The 27,145-nt window shown below is 50.9% G+C and overlaps 12 protein-coding genes across 12 annotated transcripts; 9 read left to right on the top strand and 3 right to left on the bottom strand.

The window, feature by feature from the left end:
- Positions 1–220: 220 nt before the first annotated feature.
- On the top strand, positions 221–2,257 carry EI97DRAFT_376707 (uncharacterized protein; the record flags this gene model as incomplete). The annotated part of the gene is made up of 2 exons (XM_033795569.1): positions 221–356; positions 417–2,257. 2 exons carry the CDS (start codon positions 221–223, stop codon positions 2,255–2,257), a joined length of 1,977 nt encoding a protein of 658 aa, XP_033654198.1.
- A 712-nt stretch (positions 2,258–2,969) lies between these two features.
- On the bottom strand, positions 2,970–3,473 carry EI97DRAFT_376302 (uncharacterized protein; the record flags this gene model as incomplete). The annotated part of the gene is made up of 2 exons (XM_033795547.1): positions 2,970–3,326; positions 3,381–3,473. The coding sequence occupies 2 exons, from the start codon at positions 3,471–3,473 to the stop codon at positions 2,970–2,972; spliced, it is 450 nt and encodes a 149-aa protein (XP_033654197.1).
- A 2,752-nt stretch (positions 3,474–6,225) lies between these two features.
- On the top strand, positions 6,226–8,294 carry EI97DRAFT_442047 (uncharacterized protein; the record flags this gene model as incomplete). Its single annotated transcript, XM_033799739.1, has 2 exons — positions 6,226–6,352; positions 6,517–8,294. The coding sequence occupies 2 exons, from the start codon at positions 6,226–6,228 to the stop codon at positions 8,292–8,294; spliced, it is 1,905 nt and encodes a 634-aa protein (XP_033654196.1).
- A 1,585-nt stretch (positions 8,295–9,879) lies between these two features.
- Positions 9,880–10,481, top strand: EI97DRAFT_432901 (uncharacterized protein). Its single transcript, XM_033798269.1, has 2 exons — positions 9,880–10,320; positions 10,374–10,481. The coding sequence occupies exon 1, from the start codon at positions 10,143–10,145 to the stop codon at positions 10,296–10,298; it is 156 nt and encodes a 51-aa protein (XP_033654195.1). The 5' UTR covers positions 9,880–10,142; the 3' UTR covers positions 10,299–10,320; positions 10,374–10,481.
- Positions 10,482–10,786: 305 nt separating this feature from the next.
- Positions 10,787–11,742, top strand: EI97DRAFT_417556 (uncharacterized protein). The gene is made up of 2 exons (XM_033796927.1): positions 10,787–11,239; positions 11,295–11,742. Exons 1-2 carry the CDS (start codon positions 10,948–10,950, stop codon positions 11,582–11,584), a joined length of 582 nt encoding a protein of 193 aa, XP_033654194.1. The 5' UTR covers positions 10,787–10,947; the 3' UTR covers positions 11,585–11,742.
- Positions 11,743–13,235: 1,493 nt separating this feature from the next.
- Positions 13,236–15,181, top strand: EI97DRAFT_432899 (uncharacterized protein). The gene has a single exon (XM_033798268.1). It carries the CDS (start codon positions 13,328–13,330, stop codon positions 15,080–15,082), a length of 1,755 nt encoding a protein of 584 aa, XP_033654193.1. The 5' UTR covers positions 13,236–13,327; the 3' UTR covers positions 15,083–15,181.
- An 85-nt stretch (positions 15,182–15,266) lies between these two features.
- Positions 15,267–16,242, top strand: EI97DRAFT_449989 (ribosome recycling factor; the record flags this gene model as incomplete). The annotated part of the gene is made up of 3 exons (XM_033800254.1): positions 15,267–15,361; positions 15,416–15,806; positions 15,892–16,242. 3 exons carry the CDS (start codon positions 15,267–15,269, stop codon positions 16,240–16,242), a joined length of 837 nt encoding a protein of 278 aa, XP_033654192.1.
- A 425-nt stretch (positions 16,243–16,667) lies between these two features.
- EI97DRAFT_458006 (uncharacterized protein) lies at positions 16,668–17,904 on the bottom strand (the record flags this gene model as incomplete). The annotated part of the gene is made up of 5 exons (XM_033800871.1): positions 16,668–16,777; positions 16,860–17,098; positions 17,186–17,272; positions 17,335–17,348; positions 17,401–17,904. 5 exons carry the CDS (start codon positions 17,902–17,904, stop codon positions 16,668–16,670), a joined length of 954 nt encoding a protein of 317 aa, XP_033654191.1.
- Positions 17,905–19,505: 1,601 nt separating this feature from the next.
- Positions 19,506–20,557, top strand: EI97DRAFT_449987 (uncharacterized protein; the record flags this gene model as incomplete). Its single annotated transcript, XM_033800253.1, has 2 exons — positions 19,506–19,587; positions 19,734–20,557. 2 exons carry the CDS (start codon positions 19,506–19,508, stop codon positions 20,555–20,557), a joined length of 906 nt encoding a protein of 301 aa, XP_033654190.1.
- Positions 20,558–21,850: 1,293 nt separating this feature from the next.
- EI97DRAFT_316355 (uncharacterized protein) lies at positions 21,851–23,318 on the bottom strand. Its single transcript, XM_033794656.1, has 5 exons — positions 23,001–23,318; positions 22,837–22,950; positions 22,415–22,788; positions 22,266–22,364; positions 21,851–22,210 (listed from the first exon to the last, which is right to left on the bottom strand). Exons 1-5 carry the CDS (start codon positions 23,235–23,237, stop codon positions 21,871–21,873), a joined length of 1,164 nt encoding a protein of 387 aa, XP_033654189.1. The 5' UTR covers positions 23,238–23,318; the 3' UTR covers positions 21,851–21,870.
- A 632-nt stretch (positions 23,319–23,950) lies between these two features.
- EI97DRAFT_432894 (S-adenosyl-L-methionine-dependent methyltransferase) lies at positions 23,951–25,236 on the top strand. The gene is made up of 2 exons (XM_033798267.1): positions 23,951–24,392; positions 24,451–25,236. The coding sequence occupies exons 1-2, from the start codon at positions 24,197–24,199 to the stop codon at positions 25,119–25,121; spliced, it is 867 nt and encodes a 288-aa protein (XP_033654188.1). The 5' UTR covers positions 23,951–24,196; the 3' UTR covers positions 25,122–25,236.
- Positions 25,237–25,667: 431 nt separating this feature from the next.
- EI97DRAFT_417540 (toxin biosynthesis protein) lies at positions 25,668–27,139 on the top strand (the record flags this gene model as incomplete). Its single annotated transcript, XM_033796926.1, has 3 exons — positions 25,668–26,489; positions 26,537–26,623; positions 26,675–27,139. The coding sequence occupies exons 1-3, from the start codon at positions 25,767–25,769 to the stop codon at positions 27,134–27,136; spliced, it is 1,272 nt and encodes a 423-aa protein (XP_033654187.1). The 5' UTR covers positions 25,668–25,766.
- Positions 27,140–27,145: the final 6 nt, after the last annotated feature.

The following is a 27,145-nucleotide window of genomic DNA, read 5'->3' as shown; positions in this document are numbered from 1 at the left end:
GGATCTTCACTAATACTTATTGCTGGGGCAGGCGGTGGAAGCCGCTGTATGGTCGGGCCGAGTTGTGTGAAAAGGCTGGCCGTTTGTAATTGGCTTCGCTGTCGTTAGTCATACTTTACCGCACATGACGGGCGCCAAGACATTCCAACATTGAATGTTCCTACGACGCAGGCTTTCGATCCGAGCAACAGACTGCACCACGTCGCCGTCTCCTGCCAGCATGGTTTCCGTTCCTGCGAAGTTCAATAAGCAGGATGGCATGCTCAAGCTTGTGGCAGAGGGTGCACGGTCGGTGACCTGGACGCCTGTGTCTGGAAGTTCACCCCAAGTGAACGTCCGGATTCCTGAGATCACTAGTATGCAATTTTTCTCTTCTGCCTGACAGGAAGTGGAAGCTGATGGCTGATTGTTCTCAGATCTGCAGCAGACGCCAGCCACAGCGGCCAAAGCCTCGATCAGGATTACCGCCAAAGACAACTACACTTTTACATTCAGCTCCGGCAACGCTCGCGAAGATCAACAGCTCGTAACAAACACCCTCAGGCAATGGATAGAGGCGGCGAAGGCTTCGCAGAGTGCTGGAAGCCCGGCTACCCCAGCCGCCAACCTCGACAAGGGAGGTGGACAATCGGGCGCCATGGCCATGGCCAGAGCAATCGCGGGCGCTGCCGCAACCACTAGGTCGGAGGAGGATACGTACGATGATGCGAAGCTGTTGAAGGACGTAGAACTTCAGAGGTCGCTACTCAATTCCAGTCCCGCGCTCCGTCAACGTTTCGATCAGGCCCTTCGAGACAAACCGGACACCATTACAATCGCCCAGTTTGCGACACAGTTCTGGGGCACACGGGTACACCTATTGCGTTCCCATGCTGCAGAGAAAGCCCAAGGCCTGGGGACTTACAATGTTTTGTCCGTGGTAAAGCCACAGCATGTGGACGGTAGCATCAAGCTTAACATGACCAAGGAGCAGATCCAGCTTATCTTCGCTCAGCATCCCCTTGTCAAGCGTGTGTACAATGAAAATGTACCTCAGATCAAGGAGGGAGAGTTCTGGTCGAGGTTCTTTTATAGCCGTCTCATCAAAAAGTTGAGGGGAGAAAAGATCACGGATACCGACAACTTGGATCCGAAGCTCGACAAGTATCTCGACTTCGACGATGATGATGGGCAGGCACGTCAGCTAACCATGCCTACCGTGCCCCGTATTATCGATATTGCGGGCAATGAGCAAAATCATAGCCAAAAACAGGGCAACAGACCTGATTGGACCATGCAACCCAACTCCTATGACAAGGTCCCGATCCTACGTACCCTCAATCGTATGAGCGAGAAAATGATGGCTGATGTTCCGCCATCCGATGCCCATCAACATGCGCCGGCCGGTATGGACGAGGAGACATACAAAGAGCTCCAGCTTCGCGATTTGCAACGATCTGAAGAGGACAACAGGGTAGTTCTGAAGATTAAAGATCAAAGCCAACTGTTTGCTGCTGGGCAGGGCCTGCACACGTCCAGTAGCGCGGCTGCCTACGCAAAACGCACCCCAGCGGAAGTCTTGTCGACTATCAATCATGACATGGGAAAGATCATGTCTGCTAGAAGCAAAGCTGGAGGGGTCAATCTAGAGACCGTCATTGGAGTCGAGGACGACAGCAGCAGTGAAGATGAAGCTAAGCCGAGGAAGGTAGTCCGAATAGGGGCAAGGTCTACGCGTTCCGCTGCCACCTCGCAAATCATCAAGGCGATCAAACAACGACATTTACACAACGATGACCATCTCGCCTTCCACGCGGCAGGATCTGGTGAGCAGGCAGCCAAGTACGGGTTGTCTCAAGAGCTCTTTGACTCCCTCGCGATGACTCACAATACCACTGTAGAGTTCTTGCACTACTTCTGGAGTGTTTATCTCTCAGGTGACCCCGACCGGGCGGGTGAGGTCGGAAGGCTCATCGAAACTCTGGACAAATCGCTTGACCGGATCAAGGCGATAGCTGATAGCGCAGAAAGTGAACGCTCTGCCAAGATCGACCTGTTGATGAAAGAGAACGAAGCATATGCGAAGCGGACTGGGAAGAGGAGAAGGTTCGATCCGACCAAAGTTGAAGGAGGGGCTCAAGCAGTAAACAAGATGGTAGGCCCTTTGAAACGGGCCATTCGGTCGGCGAAGGACCAGTTTGAGAAATCACTTCATGAGGCAATGGCACAAACTGCTGCCTTGACAAGTAGGACAAGCGAAGTAGTCAGCAACCATTAGGAGGAGATAGACAGCGACAACCAGTATTTACGATTGCATAGCGATGGCGTTTAGGGAATAGGGTGGGATAACTTGGAAGATTTCGTTGCAGCAATACCCAAACCAGGGGTTCTCCACTCCCGGCCTACCTCTCAGAAATTCGAACCTCCTGATTTCAACTTTCTCCAGCCTCTTCAAAACAGACACACCTTGTCACCTCCACCCATTGGTGTCGTCATTGAGCTTCGTTCACGGTTATGGTGGATGCGTCGCGGTGCTAAGCAGCATTGGCTTGACCTCTACTGAGACACGATCATGACAAGGGACGCACCATTAGATTACAAGAGATATAGCAACTTCAATAGCGGCTCTGACATCGACAAACTTAGAGGCATCCGCTAAGCTTGACGATGAGCAATGACCGAAAGAGAGCAGCGTCCTGCATCACCAAAAATACAAAGAAAATGGTTCGACCCATTTGATTGAGATAAACACGGAAGCACGAGCGATAACATCTACATTTCGCTCTTTCAGTCCGATATCCATCTGAAGAACGCAATGCACATCTACATGCGGACAGATCCAATCGATCTCTGACTGCTTTCTTCTGTTTGCGACACTTGATGACACTGCCAGGCCAGTCGATCTAGGGCGGCGGGTGACGCCATTGGAAGCGATCCCGAGCAGGGTCATAGTAATGACTCGGACTGCCTGGGCAGGGTCAGCGGTTGATTCAAGATAGATTGGTATCAAGGAATGAAAAACGCGTTCTACCTCCGTGGCTCTGGGAATGGAACACCCCTTCCCTGTTGTCGCGATACCGGAAGCTGTGCCATAGGAACCATCTGATGGCCCAATTTTCCTCGACCCACTCGTCCTGCTTTACGCGGGCCCTATAACGTGCCCTATCATAGAAGGATCTGGTGCGGGGGCTGGCCAAGTGGTAAATGTTCAGTATTTCTCTGTGCTTTGCGGTCTCAGAAAGCTGATCCCAACGATAGGGTGCTCTGATTCTCGGGTCTGTTCTGGAGAGGTTGGTCAAATTCTCGGGATTCCTGCTCAGACGGTCTCTTCCCCTTGCCGCCTCGTCCTAAGGCTAATGGTCAGTGCCGCCTACAACATGAGATTAACAACGTGTACCCACCAGCATCATCCTATGATCGGCCTCAGATTGAATGCCCAAACGCTGCCAGAGGATACCTTTCCTTTCGCTCTGGGCAAGGGGTAGGGTACTCATTTGGACGGCAATCCTCAATTCAGATGGAGACGCTCTGATAGCACCGCCACGTTCCGGCAATTGAGGGTTCGTCGAAAGCGCAAGAATGCTGTTGATTAGGTTAGAAACGTCCGTGTAAAGGCTTACCTCTCCCTTTTATCGTCCGCCCTTCCCACGACACGTATCGCGGAATAATGCATCCCACCTTCCCAGGACTATGTTACCATCTTCACGGGATGGATGGGCCCGACCTGCATACGGCTTCGGCTGTGAAAATCTTTGCAAAATAGTCCATGGACCTATGGTAATGTCTCATTCCTCAGCCATTCACTTCACCCTGAGCTGACGTGGCTGTGACTCCAACAGCGACGTCAAGACGCAGCTAGAGGATTTCTCAAAGAAAACCGGGGGACCTCCACGCCGGCTCGGTTCTCGGCGAGCTCGAGGAGGTGGTCGCACCAACCCAGTCCTTTAAAAGCCTTGTTGCAACGGTGGGAGACTCTATCTGCCACTGATTCGTGCCAAGCGCCCATCCGGTTTCTTATTCGCCCTCTTGGAGCCTAACTGCCCAATCAGGGACCTATGTTCCCGTTTATGCTCCTCAGAAGAATTCGGCATGAACACACTCCCGAGCCGCTAGGCGTAAGGGGCAGGAAATGGTATTCCGTAAAGCTGGGGCCGGACTTCAGCGGCAGCCCTTGAGACGGTACGGATCGTCACCCGTAGGTGCATATATCGCCGAACTGAGCCGTTGCAGGAGGAATGAGCATGTTTTGTCCAGTGGATTGGAACGCCGACAAATAGCCAGCTTGCTGGGTTTTGGCGTTCGGCCAACAAAAGCATACGGTATTATAGATAGCGTTGGCGGTGTTGCAGCCTGAGCTAGCCCGACTCATTTTGGAATTGCATTACACCTAGCCTTCTAGTTTGGGACTGCGGCATTCAGCGCGCTTAGAGCAGACGGCACAGGTAACGTCAGACCAATGGCGCTCAATAGACCCATTTGCACCGCAACGCTTCAGATAAAGAACGTCAAAAGAGACAGCATCTTTTGTCACGCCATCCCCTTCTTTTGCAGTCCTTGGACGAGTCGCCGAAGGGATTGACCGGCAGCCAGTGTGACCGCCATCCTCATTACCGTTCTCGTAGCAGCTGCAGACAGCTGAAGACCAGGCCGTCGATTTACTCTGTATCGGGCATCTTCGAGTCAGGCTACGTCGGGTCGTGTCATCAGGAACAACCTCTGTATCTGACAGTCGCTTATGAGCGTGGGACAGAACTGCTTGAAGGTATGGATTCTCTGATTACAGATTCTTGCTTCGCTTCCTTGGGCTTTGTCTATGCCTCCTATATAGTTGGACACACTGGGTCGAATGCGAACGGCTTGGTTTGTTGCACGCGGTACTCCACTATTCCCTTGGTATGTACTCGAGGATTCCGAAAGTGCAGGAGACGCACTATACCTGCCCTGGCGCTGAACAATCTATGGCCATTGTATCACTTGAGCCTTCGCCGACTGTCGGAACGAATGGCGGTGTCTCCGAGCGTCTTTGGCGCAATTACGTATCCAAGGAGTAGGCTGGCGCTTGGTGGGGCCCCAGGCGTGCCATTATTGAGATGTTGATCGATGGGATCCCACTCACTGGGTTTACGGATCGGTACCGAGTTCTCCGACTTGTTGTTAGGGCTGGGAATGAGGCTAGCATGATAGGCGCCTGCGCGCTCAATACCTAGGTTCCATGTTCGCTGATACGGGTTTGCCGTCATGTTTGATCGGAAGCGTCGGTGATCTGGTTGGCATTTGCTCCGTAAATCGAGATCGGTGCCAAGCTAGATTGTGCTGTGTAAAAAGCAAGCATCGGTTGTAAGGTGAAAACGAGGCGCACGCAAATCGAACAATCATCTCAGTGTAACTCACGCCTCACAAATGCTCCCTCCTGTGGGGATTTGATCCCACGCCAAATCCGGAGGTAAAAGCTGTTTTCGGTATATGCTCGTGCAATATGCACGATAATGTTGCCGCTACACGTGCAACGACTCTACATTCCGCGCAATTCAAAGCGTCTGCAGGGACTATTGGCGCAGGAGACGTGAGCCAACACTTGAGGAATCACTGCATGATTGGTCTTGTCATACATTGCGTACCAGCTGGCCGGTGGCCCCCACGAAAGCCAGCTGGATTGTCTACTGCCGATTGATGAATTTCTTTGCATTAGCTCGTGCAGAATAGTCATTGTGTGAATTCCGCTCCTCTGGGCGGCCGGGATAATCTGGGCAGGCAAGACTCGAAGGCGTGCCTGACAGTTCCACCTGCATTGGACTGCCTGGGTTATTCCGGACTTGCCCGTTAACCGGTCTACCATGAGCACACTGATTACTCGTGCTTGTGGAAACCAAATATACCTGCGTTGTTGGCTCTCATATCGCTTGCCTGTATCTGGGAAAGCGGTGACAACGAGACGCCATCTGTTGGGTTTGAAGATATGCTTAAACGTCACGTAGCACCAGAGACAAGGCGGTGAGCAGCTTCCCATATATCCACTAAGGGAAGCTACGGTGCTTCCCAACGGGCTAGAGCTAGAAACCGGGAAAGAGAACCCACCGCTTCTTCAAGCTTGCAGCCAATACTCTAACTCTTCACTGTGAAGAGAATGACCAGCGTGTTCTCCTACCACCCCTCTCCCTGCGAAGCAGAATCTCCTACAGCCATTCTAGTCTAGAGCATCACGTTTTACTCCTCGCATATTTTCTGCTGCCCACGGAAGTCAAAGAGATGAGTACCTCAGAGTCTTGGGCTCCCGACACGGCGGAATATACGAACGACAGAAGCCTTGCATACAACCACCCTTCAACAAACTACGGAGCCGATTCGGCGACACCTGCTTATTTGCCTTGCCAAGGTAAGGTCCCTTTCATGCACAATCATGGTGCGATTTTTTAATACACAGCGACCCTGGGCAAGATGACTACTGCAGCCTTCGGCAAGGACTATTCGCTGTGCTCCAGCACGACCAATGCTCTTCAAACATCCCATGCAGACGGGACGGGTACTGACGTTCCACAGGTCGGGTCCATTGCAATGGGCAATCTATCCCATACAACGTGTCTGCACGATTTTCATGCCAGCCTAATGTACCGCTTGCAACTATTGCCGAAAGGACGTCCCACTGGACCCTGAAATCACATCCGTCTCACAATGTCGCCCGTCGGCCCCATCATGCACAAGTTCTTTACAGCACTTCTTCCACTACAAAACGCCCTTCGATGTCATCCAGGAGAAAAGATGAAGCCGGAGTGAACAACCAAGAGCGACGTGGGAATTGTCAGATCGGCGATCGGGCAGGTCCTAATGCAGACCTCACAACGCAGTGCTCAGAAGGCATTCCAATCAAAAAGGAACCACGTGGCGGTGAGCTAGCCGGGAGTTCCAAAAGGTCGGGAGTGGGCATTGGTACCGAGGAGAAGGGACTGAAGGCACTTCTACGAGGCATACTGCAGAATTTCCGAAGCGCCTCAAGACATAGCGAGGCAAGGTCTCCTCTTGTGACCTCGCAACTGCCAGAGACTCTTACCGGAGAAGGAAAACAATTGATGGGTAGGAACCAAGCGTGCGCCCAGCTGTCTCGAGACGAATTTTTGGAACTAGGGACAGATAACTGTCAGCCCCTTTTGAGCGAATACTCGACCTGGAAGCTCCTTAGCAGTCCTCATACACCTCACGAATGCAGCAGGAAGTTTGAGCATTCTGTCCATCGGCATGAGAATGCTAGTTATGATAGCATACACCCATTCGCGCGAGCCTCGCCGTTCTGGACTACTCCGCTCGCTGACCAATATGACTCACGGGCCTACAATGGTTCAGAGGCACCTGGAGCGAACCACCGGGGTGGAATTGAAATCTTGAGAAAATCGACGTCTGATACTACCCCGGTGGAGGAGGGTTACTTCAAGTGTGCGCGAGAAGTGAGCCCTTCTTGTAGCGCTTCCACACGGTACTCGGGAACAGTACTTGGGGTCGATGTTGATCTTGAGCAAGAGTTCCCCAATATGAATGGACCTTCACCATCCCCTAACCGCTCCGGAACACCTGTGTACCAGCCTTCACAAGAAAAGCTGGAAACACCAATACCCACCCGGAATGCTAAACCGCCTAAGTCGATCACCTCTTTTGCTCTTCCTGTGTTGCTTCCCCTTGCTGCTGCAGCGGGCATTGTGCAGGTCAATACGACAACAACCACTCTGTCATTCTACTCGCCTTCGGGCAGTCTTATCCAAGTAGTTGAGAGTCCGATATCATCGTTTCCAGCAGCGAAATATTACCAAAACGCCTTAGCTGCGTCCGAGACTTCCTCAACGCCTGCTGCTCTCAACACCACTGCGCTACCTCGCTCCTGCATAGTGTTGTCAGCGCACCTCAAACATGATAAATCAAGCTACCGGAAAAATCACTCGCAACTTCTTTGCGGAACAGCCCAAACGAGCAGTGCGTCGAGCTGCAACAGTGTTGACAGCATGAACCACTTCGCGCCGAAGAGCGGAACGGTGCCCGCTCTAAAGCCGCGTGATCAACAGACGCTTTGGCACAATGGAATTCGTCCGTCAGTCAATCTGAGGGCGCGTATAGAAGCTGTAGTGTCCTGCAGCCCGAGTTCAAATGGTCGGCGCCAGAAATGGAGAACGAAGAGTGAAAACGGGTTTGCTGCATATGGCAACCACGAAAACGGCAGCATCAGCAGTGGAAAAAGCAAGACCAGCAGCAAAGGCAACCATCACCTCCAATGGAGCGTCTCTATGTCTATGCCAAGGTCATGTAAAGGAAGCAAACTCGTCCTGGACGCCTGACTGGACGCATGTTTACCGCGTGCTTCTGTTCACCTCAGGATGGGGCAACGGCACCTGCGGAACTGTCACCAACCGTGGGATTCGTCCGTGTCGCTGGAAACAGTGCAAGCGAGGCTTGCCACGATTATGCAGGCTCACCGCCTGATGCTGTGGCGCATGTACCCGCAAGGATCGCAGGACGAGAAGGGGTAAAGGTGGCGCTGATGGAGGAAGCTGAATGGCGATCATCTTCCTCACTGAATGGTCGCTTCGGACCGAATGTCTGGAACATGGTATGACTGGATTGGTCGGCGACTTCATGAGCTGTTGGCTGCGTCTGTTATGGGTACGGTAGTCAGACTTACGAACTGCTGCAGACATGTGGAGTATCACTGAAGGACTTGTTGGACGGACGAAAGCCGACCAGGACGTAAATGCGCATACAGGTAGTTTCGTATTGCTCGTTTAGACCGGGCTATCTTTACACCGGAATGTGTACAGATCGATAAAGAGATGAATATAATCGCCGACTACTGCATTATTCAGGTGACTGTGTCCCAACAGAGAGGGTTCATCCTGAGTGCAACATTTGTGCATTTCTTTATCATTCTTTTTAGGGGCTTACTGTTAATTTCAATTTGTCATGAGATCTTACATGTGTGTGGATCAAGTGACCTTTTCACTCCAGTGAGACTGCTTATCTTCTTGTCGTGTGAATCCTTGTACTTTTCTGATGGGTGTTGATGGGTTGATGGCAGAGTCCACGGCAGCATTCGCGTGTGAAATGAGCGATTAGCTCATTAAGGAGGGTCAAGGTGCCAGATTTCTGCGTCGCGACGGAGGGGCGGCATGTTGCGAGGAAGACCTCTCTATGATTAGTTCTCTTGTTGGCCTCATTTCTTGCGGTCGTCTCTCTCTCTCCCCACGGTTTTAGCTTTTATATGGTTATATTTCCCTCCTCCAACGCACTTCCCACACATGTCCCCATCCTCAAGTCGAGTTCCGTCTTACTGCCATTCCCGGTATGGGCCTGGATGTTCCTAACCTGCTCAGCATAGATACATACACGAGAAGTTTCAGTGGTTAGTTCGCAGCGTCTCCGGGAATATTTTCGTCTCCTTCACGGTGCTAGTCTTGTTCCAGCGGGATAGGGTACCAGACCTTGTATCAGTAGTGTGAAGGCAGCAGATCTATAAGAGAGGTAATGTTTACTTCGAAAGATGATGTGCTCTACACCTGTCAAAGTGCCAGAAGAATCCTGGTAGTCGACAAGGAACCGTATCATCTGTAATGATACAAGTGGGTTCTTTGTTATATCGTTCTCAGTCAATGTGTCAGGGTCTCCAAATGTGCACTGAAGGCATAACTCAACCCTACCTCGACGAAGTGTTCGGAGGCATTTCGAGAGTGACGGTACAAATAAACTTGGAGCGCAATGTTGGCCAGGGAACGAAGGCGTCATCGGGTGCTATCTGCTACAATTCACCTGCAGGAGGCTATGTAAGAGGTTGGTCGCCCTCGTCATTCACAGATTTGCAGATTTGCCTGTGCCATGTTGTGCGTCCGAGATCGAACAGAATGATTCGATCTTACCTAGGACATGGTACGAAGATGAAGGCGGAACAAATTAGGGGAAAGTCTCCACAGCGGCCGCCCCGTATCGACCCCCTCAAGCACTGACCGCCTGTATCGTAAACCTGCGTATGTCATGTGCCGTTTCTAGGCACCCCCTCTTCCTACTGTGTACGCTAGTATTACTGATGATCTTGGTGACGATGGAGCTAGCACTACCTCTCCCCTTCTAACACCCACACCTCTGTCGTCCGACGCTGGAGCTGACCATCTATGCCCTCTCTTCCTTCATCCGATATGGCGGCGTTCCCCCCTAGAACCGCCCCCAACCCAGACTGCGCCCCCTTCATGAAATTAATCTGGTTGACAAGCAGTCTCTCGGCCGCGTGCAGCAACACTACATCCAAACAACCGGTGAACTGCATATACATCCCAAAGCGAAAGCGCCGGTGAGCAAACTGCTGCCTGCTGCCTGCTGTCAGCTGTCAGCTGTGTGTTACAAGAAAAGAGCAGCCGCGCCTAGCGAACCGAGATACGGGAGTTCCAGCCGCCGCTGGTTACCATGGCACTTCGACCATTCACTATGGTAATTACAAGGGGGGTACATGTGCGGGTTGCCAGTGGGTTTGAGTGTCTCTGAGCTCGATTGCTGCCGAGTCCTCCTTAATATATTGTATTAGTTCTTCCTTCGTCTTCGCGAATCGCCTTTCTACGCGATACCTAGGATAGAACCCCTGTATAAATTATAGTAAGCGCTACGTATAATAGTAACCCCTGTATAAAGTATAGTAAGCGCGGGAAGGTCATTTATCAAATCAGAACTTCTAATCAGCTTTGGAGGCGTCGAATATACTTTGCTTTACATACCAGCAAGGGTTAATGTAAGGTAGGTAAGAAGCAATAGATCCTCCAGCTCGAAGTGAATTAGTCTGAACGTGTGTCCCCTTTCACTTTAACCTACTACTCAGGTCCTGTACCTAGGTATATAAAAAGGGTTGTCTATCCGCAGAAGAAGAAAAAATATTCCCAGCGCAAAAAATCCACAGTACTCTACTATCCCACTCTCAAACATCTCGTTCTGCCCATCGGCTTCAATCCCATCATGCATCTTCTCTCGACTTTACTCGCCCTGGCCGCGACTACCAGCTTAACAGTCGCCGTCCGAATCCCACATATTCCAGATAATTTTGGCATTTTCGTAGGCCATAGCTACGACAACGGGACTACAGTCATTGAATCTTTGTCCAATTCAGGCCTCGTTCCTATCGTCACTCACGACCCTACGGTACATCCGCGTAGCGCCAAGTTTGGCCGTGCTGCTGAACCGGCACTGCATGAGAAACGCCGAACGGACTGCTGGGGCCACCCTCTGGACGTTTCTGGCGTAGACACATGTATGGGTTTTCTAAAAAAAATGTTCAAGTACGACGGCCACTAACTATTGTTTAGCAATTAATAGTCTCGCTCAATGGGCCGGCAACGGGCATGAACTCCGGACCAGTCCGAACACAGTGGGTTTTGTTGGTATATATGTCGAAGCTGTTGTTACATACTATTGCATCAGCAGGCCCAACAGTGTTGGAAACCTTGATAGCAATGATGTCTGGTATGCGCATAATCAGATGAACAGCAAATGTGGGCAGTATATGTCCGGCTGGTTCGGATGGCCAGGCAGTGTTGAAATTGTTGGCAGAGCGAGAGAGGGTACTCAAATCTGCCAACCTGGAGGTCCATGGTAAGAATGTGTTTTCTTCCTGTAGAGCTGGTCAGATTCGGGATCACTCGTACTATGTTTCCGGGGTCGGGAGGTATACACAACAAGCAACAAGGTGCTATGAGACGGATAGATAACATGCTAGATAACGTCCCGGTATGCTCAATGCACGTTATGGAACAGATTATCTATTATGGTACTCGATCTGTTGCGTCGTTTCAATGTATTCTCGAAATGTTTCACTTTAATTCCTGTATGACACAAACGAGAACGGATCAACTTATGCAGTGTTTCTAATTATCATAACAACTCGACACGGTAATTCTCGAACCAGATCTGCTTATCCAAACCTCACAGCTAGATACAAGTACCCCTATAACAGGGCCAACGAAGCCATGCCTAGATAACTCCTTTGTATCTACAAGAGCCACTTGAGTCGCAACACTCGTCACTTGGACTTGATATATGAACTCGAGAGACTCAGGCTGGTATAACAAACGGAAAGTTGTTACCCCCCTCATAACTGCTTAAGGAGATACAGAATTGCGAATTTACAAAAATTTATTTACGCTACTTTGAATCCTCATGGCCGGTCCTGCAACTTTCAGCGCCATCCAGGCCTTGAAGAAAGTTTACTGCTCCAAATGCAACGGCGCTCAATCTGCTAACGGCACAAAGAGCGGATCGACTAAGACTGCAGTAAATGCAAGCCGCCGTCTCCTAACGTCTCTTTAACTAAGTTTAACGCATGTATCTAGGAAATTAACACTTGTAAGAATATTATGACGGGTATCTCTAAATCCCGCATACTTCCCTCTCTGCGCCATAACTCGATAACGCGTATGAAATCTTCAATACCGTGGCCCCACAATCCAGACTTCGCCATTTTCATTTGCATCTCAGGCGGCGTACGATCTAGCATGCCCTCGACGTTAAAGTAGCTCGGCGTACCTCCACCTATGGCCGCCATTGGTGCCGAGCGCAACACAATCTGCGTGGCCCACCCCAATCCTCTGCTGCAGCGGTAGAGGCTGATACTGCAAAAGCCTTGTCACTACATTTTCGCTTCCCCTCTAATAAGATGTATGCTGAGTGTTTGGCGAGGGCATCTGTGTTGAGCAAGTTGCTAGGACTAATCGAAGCTTGCCATGGGCTGGAGAGAAAGAGATTGGGGAAGTTACAATTAAGCACGCCATGAGTAGAAACTCTGATTATTATACAAAGCTCTGATTGTTGGCAAGACTAAGACTAATTGTATCCTTAATTCCACACTAGTGCCGCAACAGTGAGCAACCTAGAAAAGCACCAAGATATGGTTATCCGGAATGTAGCGACTTGACGGCCCTCCTACACCAGCGACTGAGTGGCTAGAGGAAGAGTCTAGAAGGGCAGACGTACAATTTGGGCTCCTGTTCCGCACCATGAATATCAAAGTTTAGTAGAGCTCGAAAGCGAGGTGGGCTCTTCCGCGCTTATTTTTCTGGGGCTTTGAGAAATGACTGATATCAAGAATCATAAGAAGCAATTCTCTAAGCTTTGGTCAGTATAAACATCCTACATTTGAAATAGTAATGGAGATGAATAAACTTAGTTAATCTCCGCGTTTTCAAATGGCGGCTGACTAAGCTAAGAGACTCAGTAGGACCCCTGCCAGACCTTCCCCATGGATCCGGCCATTTGATGACGTCCGGGACATAGGCCATTTCTTCGTGGCGGAGAGCTTTGCCTCCACGCCATTGCGTTTCTCTTGCGACAGCTCTGCATACAGATGCCAGCAAGTCTACCGACCGCACCCTATATCTGTTCCTGCTTCCTACGCGTCAGCCCCCGCATTGGAGCATCTTCAGTTGAGCTAGCAATTCGCCGCAACGGTTTCCTACGAAAATACGCAGACTCGGCGCCACGGTTACGGGAGGATCATGATGCATATGAGAAACATACGGATAATCGAGAGGATAAGGAAGACGAGATTGAGGAGACGAAGCAGGACAAAGATGAAGGTGCAATGACTCGTCGTCTCCGCGATATGAGTGAAGAGGCTCTGTTATCTGGGGGTCGGAGCAGCCAAAAAGCAGTCTCAGAAGCAGGCTTCAGCGAGGAGTTAAGGAAACAACTCGAAGAGCGGATAGCTTCAGCACAGTTCCGTGCTGAACATCGCAGTGCGTTCACAGAAGCGCAGCTGCCTTCCCACGCCGGCCAGGGTACTCGTGATATAGCCACCGCGGATCCGTGGGTGGGAGAGGAGTCAATCCATGATGCGAGCTTGCGCATGTTGAATGATGCGCATAAGCCGTTGCGGTCGGGAAGAGGGCCACGCATACCAGGACCAGCAGCGGCACCACCGCGGTCCATTGATACGGGGCGCAGGAGTAAAGCTGGCAGTGGGATACGGCTCGCAAATGCGAGGGACAGGAGCGGCATATACAGCAGCCTCAAAGATTCTGACATCGATGCGGCCGAGAGGGAGAAGAGATTCCAGGAACTCAAGGATCGCTATTCGCCTGAGGCACGCTCCGTCGTCCCAGGCACTGTTCAAGGCCTGGCAAACCTGGCAAATCAACGCATAGAAGATGCTATTGCGCGTGGACAGTTCAAGAATCTCCCTAGAGGAAAGAAGATTGAGAGAGACTACAATGCGTCTAATCCGTTCATTGACACTACGGAATACTTCATGAACAAGATGATTCAGAAACAGGAGATTGTCCCACCTTGGATTGAGAAGCAGCAGGAACTGGTAGCCGCTGCGAGCAAGTTTCGATCAAGGTTACGGAGTGATTGGAGAAGACATGCCGCTCGCGTGATCGCTAGCAAAGGTGGCACACTGCAGGAACAGATGCAGAGAGCGGAAGCTTATGCAAAGGCTGAGCTCACAGTAAACCCTTTGAGGACAAAGGAGGATACGCCAAACACATTGGATGATTATGATCACATTTCCCAGATTTCATTGGCAGGAGAATTGAAGATCCAGGACCTTTCGGACGACGAGCGTGTGACAGAGGAGATGGTTCCCCAGAAGTCTACTATTAGGGTTCAGGATGCTCCTGGCACAACGAACAGTACGGCTGCGGATGCTCCCCCTTCATCAAATGCCCAGACTACAGAGATCCCGGTACGTACAGCAACGTCAACAGTCGCACCAGCGCGACAGCCCTTCCGCGACCCCGCCTGGGAAGCACTTGAATCGGCCTACCATAACGTCGCCATCAAGGAACTCAATACTCTGACCCGCTCCTACAACTTGCAAGCTCCCGACCTTGCGAAGAAGCCGTACTTTTCGCTCGCCCGCGAACTCAACGCCTGCTATGCTGATGTCGCGCCCCAGCTAGCAGAAGCAATCCGTGATCGAGCAACCAGGCCGAAGAAGACAGAAGGTTTTGCAACGAGTTTAGGCGGAGGGGCAGCGCCGGGGGTAATGGATAGGCTGGTGGGTGAGAAGGTCAGGGTGAGTGACGAAAAGGTTGAGCGGAGGTATGGGTTTCGGCAGTTTTGGAGAGATGTCTGGGGAGATAGCGGAAAGACTTAGATCGCTACGGTCTTGATTTTATATAGTAGTGTCGTTCACCTCTGTCATACCTAGCATACCTAGCCTGATGTCGATGGGGAGCAATGACGCAGTCCCGACCTGTTTATAATGGTCCGTGCATTTCATGGTCTCAATACTTTGAAGCTGTCGAACCGCCAACGTTAATCCAACACGCCCAAATACCATGTCGCATCGCGCTATTCCACGCGCCGCGGCGAATTTCAATTTCTCCACATCTCGCCTGCTACGACAGCGAGCGATTGAACCCCCATATCGCAGGTTAGCCGTCCGACACATTCGTCCTGTCGCATTTTGAAGCTCATCTCTTACCAGCATCATACAAGCTGCGCCCCAGGCGCAGAGGATAATTCGCCCTTCCAGACCTTTTACATCCTCTCCAGCACTCTATAAGAAAGCTGGAAAGGCAAACAAAGCGCACGCTCGCTCCGATTCTGCACCGCCGGACCGGGATATCTCCGTTACGCCTACAGATGAAGCGTACGATGTCTCTGTGCTCGAAGCTGCGATTTTAAGGGCAATCGAGCGCCTGACACACGAACTTGCACAGCTGAGGGCTGGAGGACGATTGAATCCTAATGTGGTGGAGAATTTGAGGGTGCAATTGGGGACTGCGAAGGATGGGAAGGAGACCGTGAGGTTAGGAGACATCGCGCAGGTTATTCCTAAAGGACGGTTCTTGAACGTCATGGTTAGCGAGAAGGATGTGCGTGATCTTCCCTTCTCCCTTATTTCTCAACCGCTGGAGCCTGTCCTTGCGCTGCAGGAAGCTTACACTAATGGTCACCCAGCATATAAAGCCCGTCACCTCTGCTATCTACGCCTCAAACCACAATCTCGCGCCTCAGCAGCCGCATCCCGATGCGCCCCTTACTATCCCTGTCCCAATCCCCCCGCCCACCGGCGAGTCGCGGCAAGCAGCTCTTGAAGCCGCACAGAAGGCCGCCGAGCAGGCCGACAAGGCGATTCAGAACGCACGAGCCGCACACCACAAGAAGTTGAGGAAGTTTGAGCTGGAGAAGGCCGTTCTACCGGATGATCTTCAGAAGGCAAAGAAGAGAATGGAGGAAGTGGTTAAGAAGGGTCATGGGGAGGTCAAACACATCGTAGATGGAGCTAAGAAGGTCTTGCAAAGCCAATGAGAGTTGCGTGGACGGAGGCTTGTATTATACGAGCGTTTGTAAGGCAAATCAAGTCTCGGCGACTTGGTCATCGGCATGTTCCGAATTTTGCACATATGGTGTCGGCGTTCGGGCTCAGCAACATGAAGAAATATACCAATTTGACATGGGTTTGCCCGACTTCGAACCACTATGCATGCTTCCCAAGACAGGAGACAATAACGCGAAGGCCAGTTAAAGCCGTCAGGCTACATACAAGTACCGAGCTGAACACTGGACTGATACCCTGACATTGGGATAAATAATATCCCTCCTTCATTAGGAGACGGTGTTGATGCAAGCAGAAACTCATTGGGTATGGCGCGTTTTTCGCTAACATTCATAGCCGAAGCAAGTCGGTCACATTCCTTCCTGAACTGAGCCACGTCGACCGCGGACGGCTCCGATCAGTCTTCAACGTCACCCTCGTAAAACACCAAGCACCGTACTTCGATGCTCTCCCTTGGCGCCTCGGCTTTGCGGAAGTCAGGATGCTGGAACGAGCAATGCGCGCATACTACACTGAGTCAGCTACTTCCCCTATATGCTCCGTGAGGGAAACCGCAAAGATCAAATTCGACTGGAGAGAGGAAACTCACACTTCGCCACGTCCTGCTTGTTATCCCATATCTTCACCAAGATCGCTTCATCGGGAGTTTGCTCCTCAAGATAGTACCATCGCTGCTCGGGACTGTGATTGATGCCCACGGTTTGGCCCATGAGCTCTTCGTCCTTGCTATAGAGATTTGTTGGGTGAATGTGAGAAGGCGAAAGGGTTTGGTAATCCATGACGGCCAGCGGCCAGTCGTAGATTGGACCATTTAGGGGACGCCATACACTTGTACAGGAAATGTGGTCAGCTGAAGGAGTGGACGGCAACGAATTTCTGTGCGAAAGGACGAAGAGAAGGAACGTAGGGACTCACTTCACAATCTGGCAGCGTCCCTTCAATAACCGTTCTGCCTCAGTGCCTAGATGGCGGTGGACGCGGCGTTCGGCACCCCAAGGGGATCTTGAGTTTTAAGTTGGTCAGTCCAAGTCCTTTTTTCAGCTTAATGGACACCTCGAACGTACTGGTCACAGTGCACCTAGCGGCAGAAGGTTAGAAACGGGTTCTCGTTGAGAGTGCATCAAACTTACAACAGTAGCAGGCTGGCCCCTCTTATACGCATTCTCCTTTTTCTCCATATCCACTTCTGGGTCCCTCTTCCGGTAAGTATGATCGAATATGACTACCCTTGTTGCTCCCGTCTCCTTCTTAACAAAGGCTTCTACGATAGGATAATATCGTTCCTCGACTACCTCTTTCTCTCCATTACGAATTGAGGCAAGAACATCTTGGGAAAGTGAGTCCGAAGGGAACGAGGGAAATGCAAATCCATGTTTGTCAAGAGTGAAAGTGTCCCTTTGGGCGCGTGCTGGGTGGACGGTCACGGTGTGGGCAGTGTTGGTGAAGTTTGTGGTTTCAGGGAATGCTGGGGTAGGTTGGCCGCGTAAGTAAGGACGCTCATACGCCTTCTGTGAACTTGCGTTGGTCTTGTCCGATGCTGAATTAGAGGAGGACGGAATGATACTGTCATTGTTTGGACTGGGTTCTGGTGGCCAGGGCTCCATGAAAAGCATTGTAGTCGTTGCGGCCGTCATGCTGTGCTCTCTACCCGGTACTGTGGTAGACTGGGGATTCAATATTTTGCAGTACGTTTCAGACGTCGGAGAGTGAATGGGAGGATCACGGAGAAGATGGGCGAGAACCAAGGGACAAATTAGATGTGGGTCTCCCACAATATTCAGTCCAAACAAAGAAGGTATCGAGACATTTCTTCCTCTGTCAAAGCTATTGGATTCGCTTTGCATCCCTTCATATGCATGAAAAGCACACCTAAGCTATCATTCTTGGCATCCCGGAAATATTGGTAATGTTGGAGGGGCAGCTGACTCCATGCCTGTTACATGCGTATTATATTGGCTAATCCTGGGTGTAAGGGCTGTTTTATTTCAGCATGTATCGTGCAATCATGAATTGTAATTGCAACGCCTTCATTTCTTCCACGAGGATGTATACCATAGGGTAAGGTTTGCATCTACTCGTGGTGCACAAAATTCCATAGAGAGAAAGAGAGCGAAATGACGGCGACCATCTAACGCTGTTCCCCTCTATAGACGTGGATCCCGAACTTTTGTGAAAGTGCCAGCAAAGAACAGGTTTGCACAGGTTTTAGTTGAAGTATAGCTGCTCAATAGATACAGCGACTCTAGAACAACTCTTCCCACAGAGGTTGAATACAAACATCTTCAATAATTAGGGTAAATAGAGGAATATCTACTAAGGGGTGTCCCTGAATAACCTGATATCCACGGCCGCCAACACTTTTCGTCCTGACTATATTAATGTGATTTGCGTGACCCAGCACGAGCTCGTTCCTGCGATGCCGCTGCTGAATATACTTGTATAGTCGGGTTGAGGCATCTCCTTCTGTTCTCTCACCTCCAATTCCAGTATCATTCCCACTTCCCTCATACCCCCTAGAAGGTTGGTGAGTGTTGTTAATCTCCTTACGCGAGTTTTTTTGCCCTACGATTTTATTTTCTCGGCTGTAGCATTGCCATGTATGTTGGTTGATTAAGCAAGTTCATCCTACTTGTCGCCCCTGGAAGGAACCAAGATGGTAGTGTTACGATTCATATCTATCGCATGATGGATGAAGAAGTACGTCTCAGAAATTGCTATGCGTGGTATTCGTCGCCAGAGCAAGGTCGACGGAATGCGAAGTCGGCAACTGATGGTGTTGGAGGGTACCAAGACAGACAGCGAGTTCGGAAGATCGAGGTTTCTGTGAGACAGGGGGACGCGAAAGTGGGATTTCAGGTACCCATTGGCTTACAGTTCGACGGTGACAGAGTCCTTGGTGTCCACGGGTAGGATGGGCGTTGGTCTGGAGGGCACACGTACGAGAAAGATGCCTATGTACTCGGTACACATAGGAGATCTTTGACAGCGGCACAGTTGTTGGCAGCTAGGGTTAGCACCGGCTAAGCCTATAACATCTTGAGGCCCAGTCTGCACGCCCCCCAATCAGCCAATCATTCCATAAAACGACGTGCACGGGGCATTGCGGCTTGTCTCCTTTCGCGCTTGGGTTTCTTCCGCGCCTCGTATTGCCTCTTTGCCCTCTATCGCGTTTCCTCCTTCCCATGAATTCCTCCCGTGAAATTGATCAGTGGGCTCCCTCCAGATCTTGGCTGGCATGTTATTCCCCTCATCTCTCTTTACACCAAACCACTCCCACGCTCAGCTATGCAACTCCCCAGACAAGCGCTTTCCAAACAGTACAAAGGTCTTGCTGTGCTGGTTCTAGGAACTGTCTTTGTTTGCTATTTTCTGTGGGCTACTGGAAGGCCGCATTTTTCACGAGTTTCTCCTGTACAAAATGAGAATCTAAACGGCGTCACATCTGTGCAAGAAGGAGATTCAGACAGTGTCGGAATACCAAAACTTCTTTGGTACAAATTAGGTCCAAAGGGTCTCAATGAAGACACAAGAGCCTGGACAGAGAGTTGCATCGAGCTCAATCCTACTTATACCGCGGAGTTCATGACGGATGAGGCAGCTGATGCATATGTGAAGAACACCTTCGCATCCCGTTCCGACATCGACGATAGGACCGTCTCAAGTATTGTTGAGAGCTACCTGGGCCTGACAATACCGATTCTAAAAGCCGATTTTCTCCGGTATCTATTGTTATTCGACAAAGGCGGCATCTGGTCCGATCTAGACGTATCTTGCAAGGGCGTGCCATTTGACGCGTTTGTACTACCACAGTACAAAGACGCTGCACTCGTTGTGGGATGGGAATTCGATATGGGGTGGGATATGCCCTTCGTCCGCCAGTTCGCAAGTTGGACTATTCTGGCAAAGCCGGGCTCGCCCCATATGTGGCAGGTCATTGTCGACATACTGGACTCCTTGAGTACCACAATGGCATCCAACAATGTCACAATCGGGAATCTTACACTTTCCATGGTCGGCGACGTTGTCGACTTTACTGGTCCAAGGCGTTTGACGAACAGTATCTACAAGAGCCTTGGGAAGACATTGAAGAGAACGATTGGCGAAAAAGACATGTCCAAACTCCTGCAACCGAAGTTAGTTGGCGACGTCCTCGTCATGCCAGGACGATCGTTTGCTGCCTCATCAAACAGATATACGAAAGAGGAGGAAGCACAGCTTCCTGCAGCATTGGTCACGCACCACTACGCGGGCAGTTGGAAAAATGATCATGGTGGAGAGTCTGTGTGAGTGCATACGCATTCAATCCCATCAGTATGCATGGTTCTTAATAATCGCATCCAACTTTCGAGCCCTGAGAGAGCTCCTCAGGGCGAAACAGAACCCTCCAAGGCGAGGAGTAACATGCGAACGCGAAGCAGAACAGTCCGAGGGGAACGCATCGCGGATGACCACCATGTGTCCGGGCCAACCGACCATCATCTGCTTGAATAGGCGGTATCGTGATGAGAATAAGAGCTGCACCGTCCAGAGTGGACATACCCTTATTCTCTAGTTGGGCCCAGGGAAGTCTGGAACGCCCTGGCATTCGTGGCGAGGATATACAAGAGCAGAATTCTGCGAGATCCAGTAGCACGGAAAAAGTCAACTTGGTGATCAGTCTATCCTTCAAGCCATTGGAAGCTAAGGGGGCCTGTATTTCACAGAAGTTTCTGTTTAGCAAGGAACGGCGCGTTGGCCTCCAATTTCCCGCCTGATCGGGCAATCTTGAGACACTCGAATGATTCCGTATAAACTGCGCACGGCGAAGCTTCTTTTTTTCCTACCTTTTCTCGGTACTATTTCCCAAACGACAGAGCTTCGAGGTTTTTTAACATAACCTAAGATAATCACCCGAAATGTACGGTACCGTCACGTATCGGTGTAGGGATGAACGAACCTGGGAAAGAAACGGGCAATGCCAAATCCGCCCCCGCTCCGCGCAGACAAATTTTATTGGTTGCTTCTTCTGAATGCATAAAATTTCGAACGTATCATCTCGATCCATCATGAGACGAGTGCGCCACTTCTCGGGTGCCGCTTCTGGGGCCGCATGTCTGGTCGGGGCTTCCGGCGCCGGAAACCGTTGCCCACGGAGCGCGAGGCTGGCGCGTACACTCCTGTGTCACGTTACAGGTACGCCTTGTAGATTGGGTATGCGGATCACAGACGAGGGCAAGCGAACGGAGACTTTTGGAGTGGTGCAAATGATGTAAGTCAATGTCGGATGTATGCGGCCTTGCGGCGTAACAGAGGTTATTTGGACGTCACCAAAGGTCGAATGGGAGAACTGAAGCTTTCATATTCTTCGAAAAGAGGTACGCACGGCCATGAAACGTTGAAGTAAATGGAGAATAACACTTTTATTCTCGGAAGTTGTGTCTATATACCACACCCTGCTAGTTTTGTCACTGACAAACTGGCCATTACTCCACACAAGCGAATATATACAAGCCCACCATTAGAGGCATTCCCCCTGGAGAAAGGGATTCAGATCATTCGAGAACAGTATACGAGAATATAACAGACTGGAGCCGGAAATGGACCACGCGCACAGTCACCTTTTAATTCGATATTGACGAATGCCGATGCGCCGAAGCAGCGGGCGATCCGCTCTTTACCGAACCCGTGTGCGTATTAGTAGAGTACTGGTTTATCTCAAGGAGCTTGACGATATCCCTGTCTCCGGGTTGGCTCTGGCTATGCGATGCAACAGATGCATCCCCGTAGGACAAGTCTTTGCCGCGAGCACGGTTGGAGATTCGAGAAACCAGATGCTGGAGGGACCAACCTCCTCGAGATGGGTGCGACCCTCTGCCGGTCCCGGCGTTGCGTCCTCTGTGCAGAAGGACGTTCAGCGCGGGGAGGGAGGCAACGATGATGCCTACATTCAGTTCGACAACGCTGCAGGTGGCGTCAGAGACTGGTGCCGAACAGTGATAGAAGGTAAAAAACTCACCTCGCGATTGCAGGTGGGATAATGTTCCATGAAAAATCAGTGCTGTTTGCCGCAACGTGGACGCGAAGATACAAGCAGACTACGCTTGACACAGTGCCACTGTAGAAGTGTTAGGGGACGGAAGCGCATCATTCACAATGACCACATACCCGATACCAAGCAGGAAAATTGACGCAATCTGCCACTTCCGAGTAACCGAAAGATGCAAATGAGCAATAATAAATGGCGGGATTGCGAGGAGGTAGAGGTCCGCGGCCAGGTTGGTAGCTGCCAGCGCCCAGCCCACTTGTGCGCCTTTCGAGTGACATTCGCCGCCATCCACGAGGCTTTGGCTTTTGGTGCAAAAAGCGAAGCTCAAGATGAAAAGGGCAAGGTAGGCGATTGTAGCGAGGACAATACCGGCGTTGATGAAGTACTTAGCTTTCCCGCCGGGAGCGACGAAGATGCGCCTGTAGAGGAGGAGGATGGAAAGTTTGGTGAGATATGCTGATGGCGCATACATGATCTCAGTAAACAGAAGTCGCTAAAAAAGTTAACAGGATAACAACTTCTCATGCTCAGTTCTTCTTACCAGCCCAAACTTGGGGTCAAGGAAGACGATGCCAGGAATATCCCAGATGTGCGGGCCCATTCCGGGCATCGTAAACAGCACCATCGCATATACTGTGTATTCTGCAACAAAAACCTACAGCAATCAGATTTTATTGAAGACATCTCAGGGCGCTTGCCACTCACTGCTGCCAAAAGAGCCACCCAGTCGTCCACACCAACAATTCCCAACACTCTGTGACGCGCATAGAACCGCAGCAAAAGGGCTGTCACCATGAACCCCAACATTACGCCGCAGACAGCGAGTGCCATCGGCGAACGCGTTTCTGGGTTCACAAAGTTCGAGTGGCCCGTCGGCGACGGCAGCAGAGGTGTAACCCTGTAGTCGGGCATCTGAGGCGGCGGAGGCGTTGCTGGCGCCATTATGAGAAGCAGCGAACGCGCACCACTTTAGAATAGTGAAGACGGTAGCTGGAATGAGGAGCGCTGAACATAACTTTCTTGCCCGAGTCTTGCACGCGGTAAATGTTCTAGAGTCGGGATGTCGTCTGACGTTGGGAAGGTGCGATTATGATTCGCGAGCAACTAATAAAGTTCTCTGGATTCCTTTGTCTTGATTCGAAAGGCGGAGGTGGCTAATGAAGACACCGATGATTCGACCGATACGCTGCGGCACTCTGTGAAAGGCCTTTGAAGGAGAAAAGGAGTCCTGCGAACATGTGGGATCAAAGGGCAATGTATCACAGCATTACGCACAGGCCTCATTTTGGAGAGCATGTGGTGAATTGCCCAGCTGGAGGAGTTGGCCGCTGACTGTGTTACATCCGATTACCACACAACACCTCGTCCGCATTGCCCCTGGCCTGCTACCGGAGTCCGTATCTGCAACCAACACTTCTTACGCGCTGCAATGCAATTCCCGTCGTCGCTGGGATCTAGGGTAAATGAGAAGGCGCGAATTATCGGGGTTGGATTCGCCCCAGGATGATCGGGAACCTGGAGGGTAGCTGCCTCCTGCTTCTGTTGAGACGCCGAGGGATGCGGACAACGGTATGTCTACTACAAGGAAGGTAAGAGGAGAGGAGGAGGGCCGGAGTTTTCTATTATCAATGATCGTTGGCGCCTGAAGGTCTGCCGTCCACCCACACGTACTTGGTGTTTCACCAGCGGGGTGCGATCATACGGCCCGCGATATTTTAGCGGCGTGCGGCATGGGTGAGGCGTAGACGTGAACCAGATAAACTTTCCGTGAAAGACGTATACCTGCAAGGCGTCTCTGCCTCTCGTTCTTCCATCAGCTCCAACCTCGCAATTCCTCCCACCTCCCCGCCTTTGGCCTTTGATCTTCGATCTTCTCATACCAACGACTTCCTCCCTCCAATATGGCAGATGCTGCAACCGCTGCGTCCAAGACGGGCAAGAATGATGACAATGTCATTTTCGGCGCCAATCAAACCGAAGTAGAGCGTCTCGACATGCAACACAAGGTCGTCTACGACGCCATGCCTCAGCAAGTCCAAGCGCCCATTGACTTCTCGAAGTCCGGTCTTCGCATTCTCGATCAGGCGACCGGAAGTGGTGCGTCCGCCCTCTGGCCCGATTCACTCTTACACATCGCGCTAACCCCTTCCGGCAGGTATCTGGATTCGGGACCTCCGCGCCACCTCCTCTGGTAGCCACACCTGGGTTGGTACCGATATCGAGGACTCGTACTTCCCGTCGGACCCGCCTTCCGATACCTCCTATCACCACCAGTCCATGACGGAGCCCTGGCCGACCGAGTGGAAGGGTACCTTTGATCTTGTCCACTCCCGTATGGCCCTCCCAGGCGTGGGTACGAATCCGTTGGAAGCCACCGTTAAGGGCCTTGTTGAACTCGTTAAGCCCGGGGGCTACATCCAGTTTGTAGAGATGGACTGGAATGAGTGGGAGGCGGGACCTGCAGGCCAAGCCTTTCACGACGCCGTGTACGACCTCTTCACAGTGGTCAGCGCGGGCCAGGGCGTCGACATTCTTGATAAGCTGATCCCCATGTTGAAAGATGCGGGGCTGGAGGATGTGCAGTATAAGAAATTCCCTATTCCTTTTGGTAAGAATGCCAGCGACAAAGTCCGCGAGATCAGCAGGAAGAGCTTGTATGCGACGGCCATGGGAGTGAGCATGACGACGAAGATCCTTCCGGCTGCAGCTCTTCGCTTGTCTCGGGAGGAGTTGGATGCCCTTCCGGATAAGCTGGCCAAAGAGATCGACGAGCGAGGCTTTACCATGACGCTATTCTCCCTGTGGGGTCGCAAGCCAGAGAACTAGGGTGGACTTGAACAAAGCGTTTGGTCTTTGAGAACAGTGCGAATGGGATTGCCGCAACTGTCATGTAGCACTGTAGTTCGAATAAAAATCGAGTGCTGAAACACAAATGGAGCAGTCTTCACTAACAGTACTCGACTCGTTTCCGAGCCGTTCCGCTGCGCTGCGCTGCAGTTGCCCGTGCCGAGTTCCGGTTCCCAGCATACTCTCTCTCGTATTGTTACGCTTTTCCAATAGGAAAACAAGCTGCTTCCTCTTTCCATTTCTGTAGATCATATTTCCGGGCAACACATTCCATACATTTGAACAGGAATCCGTGTGGTGGTGAAAAACATGCGAAGATCGAAGTCCGCTTGGGCCGGCTCTTTGCAGCATCGCTATGCTACTTGGAGGGACTAAGGTACCATCTTGCGCAATTTCTTGAGAGGGAATCAAATCCTAGCAACAAGCCAACACAACCTTGTACGAACGGATGCCGAGCCTCAACGGTAACCGTCGGCGAGGCTGGGGGTTGGGCCCATTTTTCGGACACCAGGAACAAACCGCCCCCAACCTTGACAGCTCTGAGCATTCCTGAGAGCAACATGCAGCCGACTAAAGTCAAGACACAATCTCCGGTGTGACAATTCTGCAGTCGACGGTGACAGAATGGGTACCTTGACACACATCGATCTCGATACACCAAACACGAAACTGCGAGACCCAGACTCATCGATAGTGCCTCATGTAGCGCTCTACATTGTCCAAATTGTGGCTTTGGCATCACCAGAGTTTCGCGGTCGTCGCCTTCTATTCAGCTTAACCATCATCGGACTCGCGGTCTGGACACTAACCCACCCACATTTTACCAATGATTTCGCTCTCGCGCAACCGTTCAATATAAGTTGGTCATTTTATCTCGCAACATTGGCCAAGATGCTCCTCAACGATGCTCCAGAAAGACACTACTGGCGAATCGATAAACCAGCGAAGGAAGCGACAAGTTATGGAGCATTCGGTTTTAAGAAGTTGAAATGGGCAATTGCCTTGATGTTGAATACTCGTGGGATAAGATGGAATTATCAAGTCAAGAACATCCCGTATCAGCCCAAACAAATGAAGACGCAATTTCTGATATCGCAAGTTTTTCAATTCGTCAAGAATATGGTCATAGGAGATCTGCTATTAGAGCTGGGAAGAAGATTCTTTTACACAACCCCTGACGGGAGGGTCGGGGAAATAAACAGCAAGTATCTCTCATTGATGAGTGGCGGGCTTGGATGGAGCTTCTTGAAGGTTTTGGTATTTGGGTCAACTCCATACTTCATGATGAGTATGCAGTATGCACAGTTTGCATTTTTAGCTGTTCTGTTGGGATTTAGCCAACCTGAGGTATGTCTGAATGGTCAGTTTTTGAACATACACTTATGTTTATAAAGGATTGGCCACCTACTTTTGGTAGGCTTCGAGGTACGACTACAGTGCGTGACTTCTGGGGCAAATATTGGCACCAGCAATTGCGCTTGGTACGTACACAACGCCTTCATGTATCAAATTTCGTATTGATTGGACGTTAGTTCCTGACTCAGTATGTGGATGCTTTCGCGGACTACTTCAACATCCCAAAGGGCACCAACCTTTCCTCATACACAAAGCTATACCTTGCCTTTCTAATCTCAGGTTTCTTCCATGGAATTTGCTCGCTCATGATGCCAGCACCCGATAATCTCTCCACAACTGAGAGATCTCTGGGTTTCTTCCTATTTTTCATATGGCAGGTTGCTGCTATTACGGTTGAAGATTTTGGTCAGTGGATTGCTAGGAACTTCACTTCCGGAGAACTCCAAAGGGAAGGCAGTGCCATGAGAAGGTGGATAGGATATGCTTGGCTCATTTTGGTCATGTGGTTTGGGCTTCCCTTGGTAGGAGATATGTGTTTGAGGATGAGGGTAGGAGTTGAGAATCCGCTGCCGTTCAGCATCAGCCGGGGCTTTGTGGAGGAGTATATTCCGATCCCGCCCTCGATCACAAAGTACTAGGACCTAAAG

The sequence above is a fragment of the Westerdykella ornata genome, assembly GCF_010094085.1.
Source record: "Westerdykella ornata strain CBS 379.55 unplaced genomic scaffold EI97scaffold_9, whole genome shotgun sequence".
Lineage (NCBI taxonomy): Eukaryota > Fungi > Ascomycota > Dothideomycetes > Pleosporales > Sporormiaceae > Westerdykella > Westerdykella ornata.
Note: the sequence above shows the minus strand (reverse complement) of the source record. Positions and strands in the feature narration are given on the sequence as shown.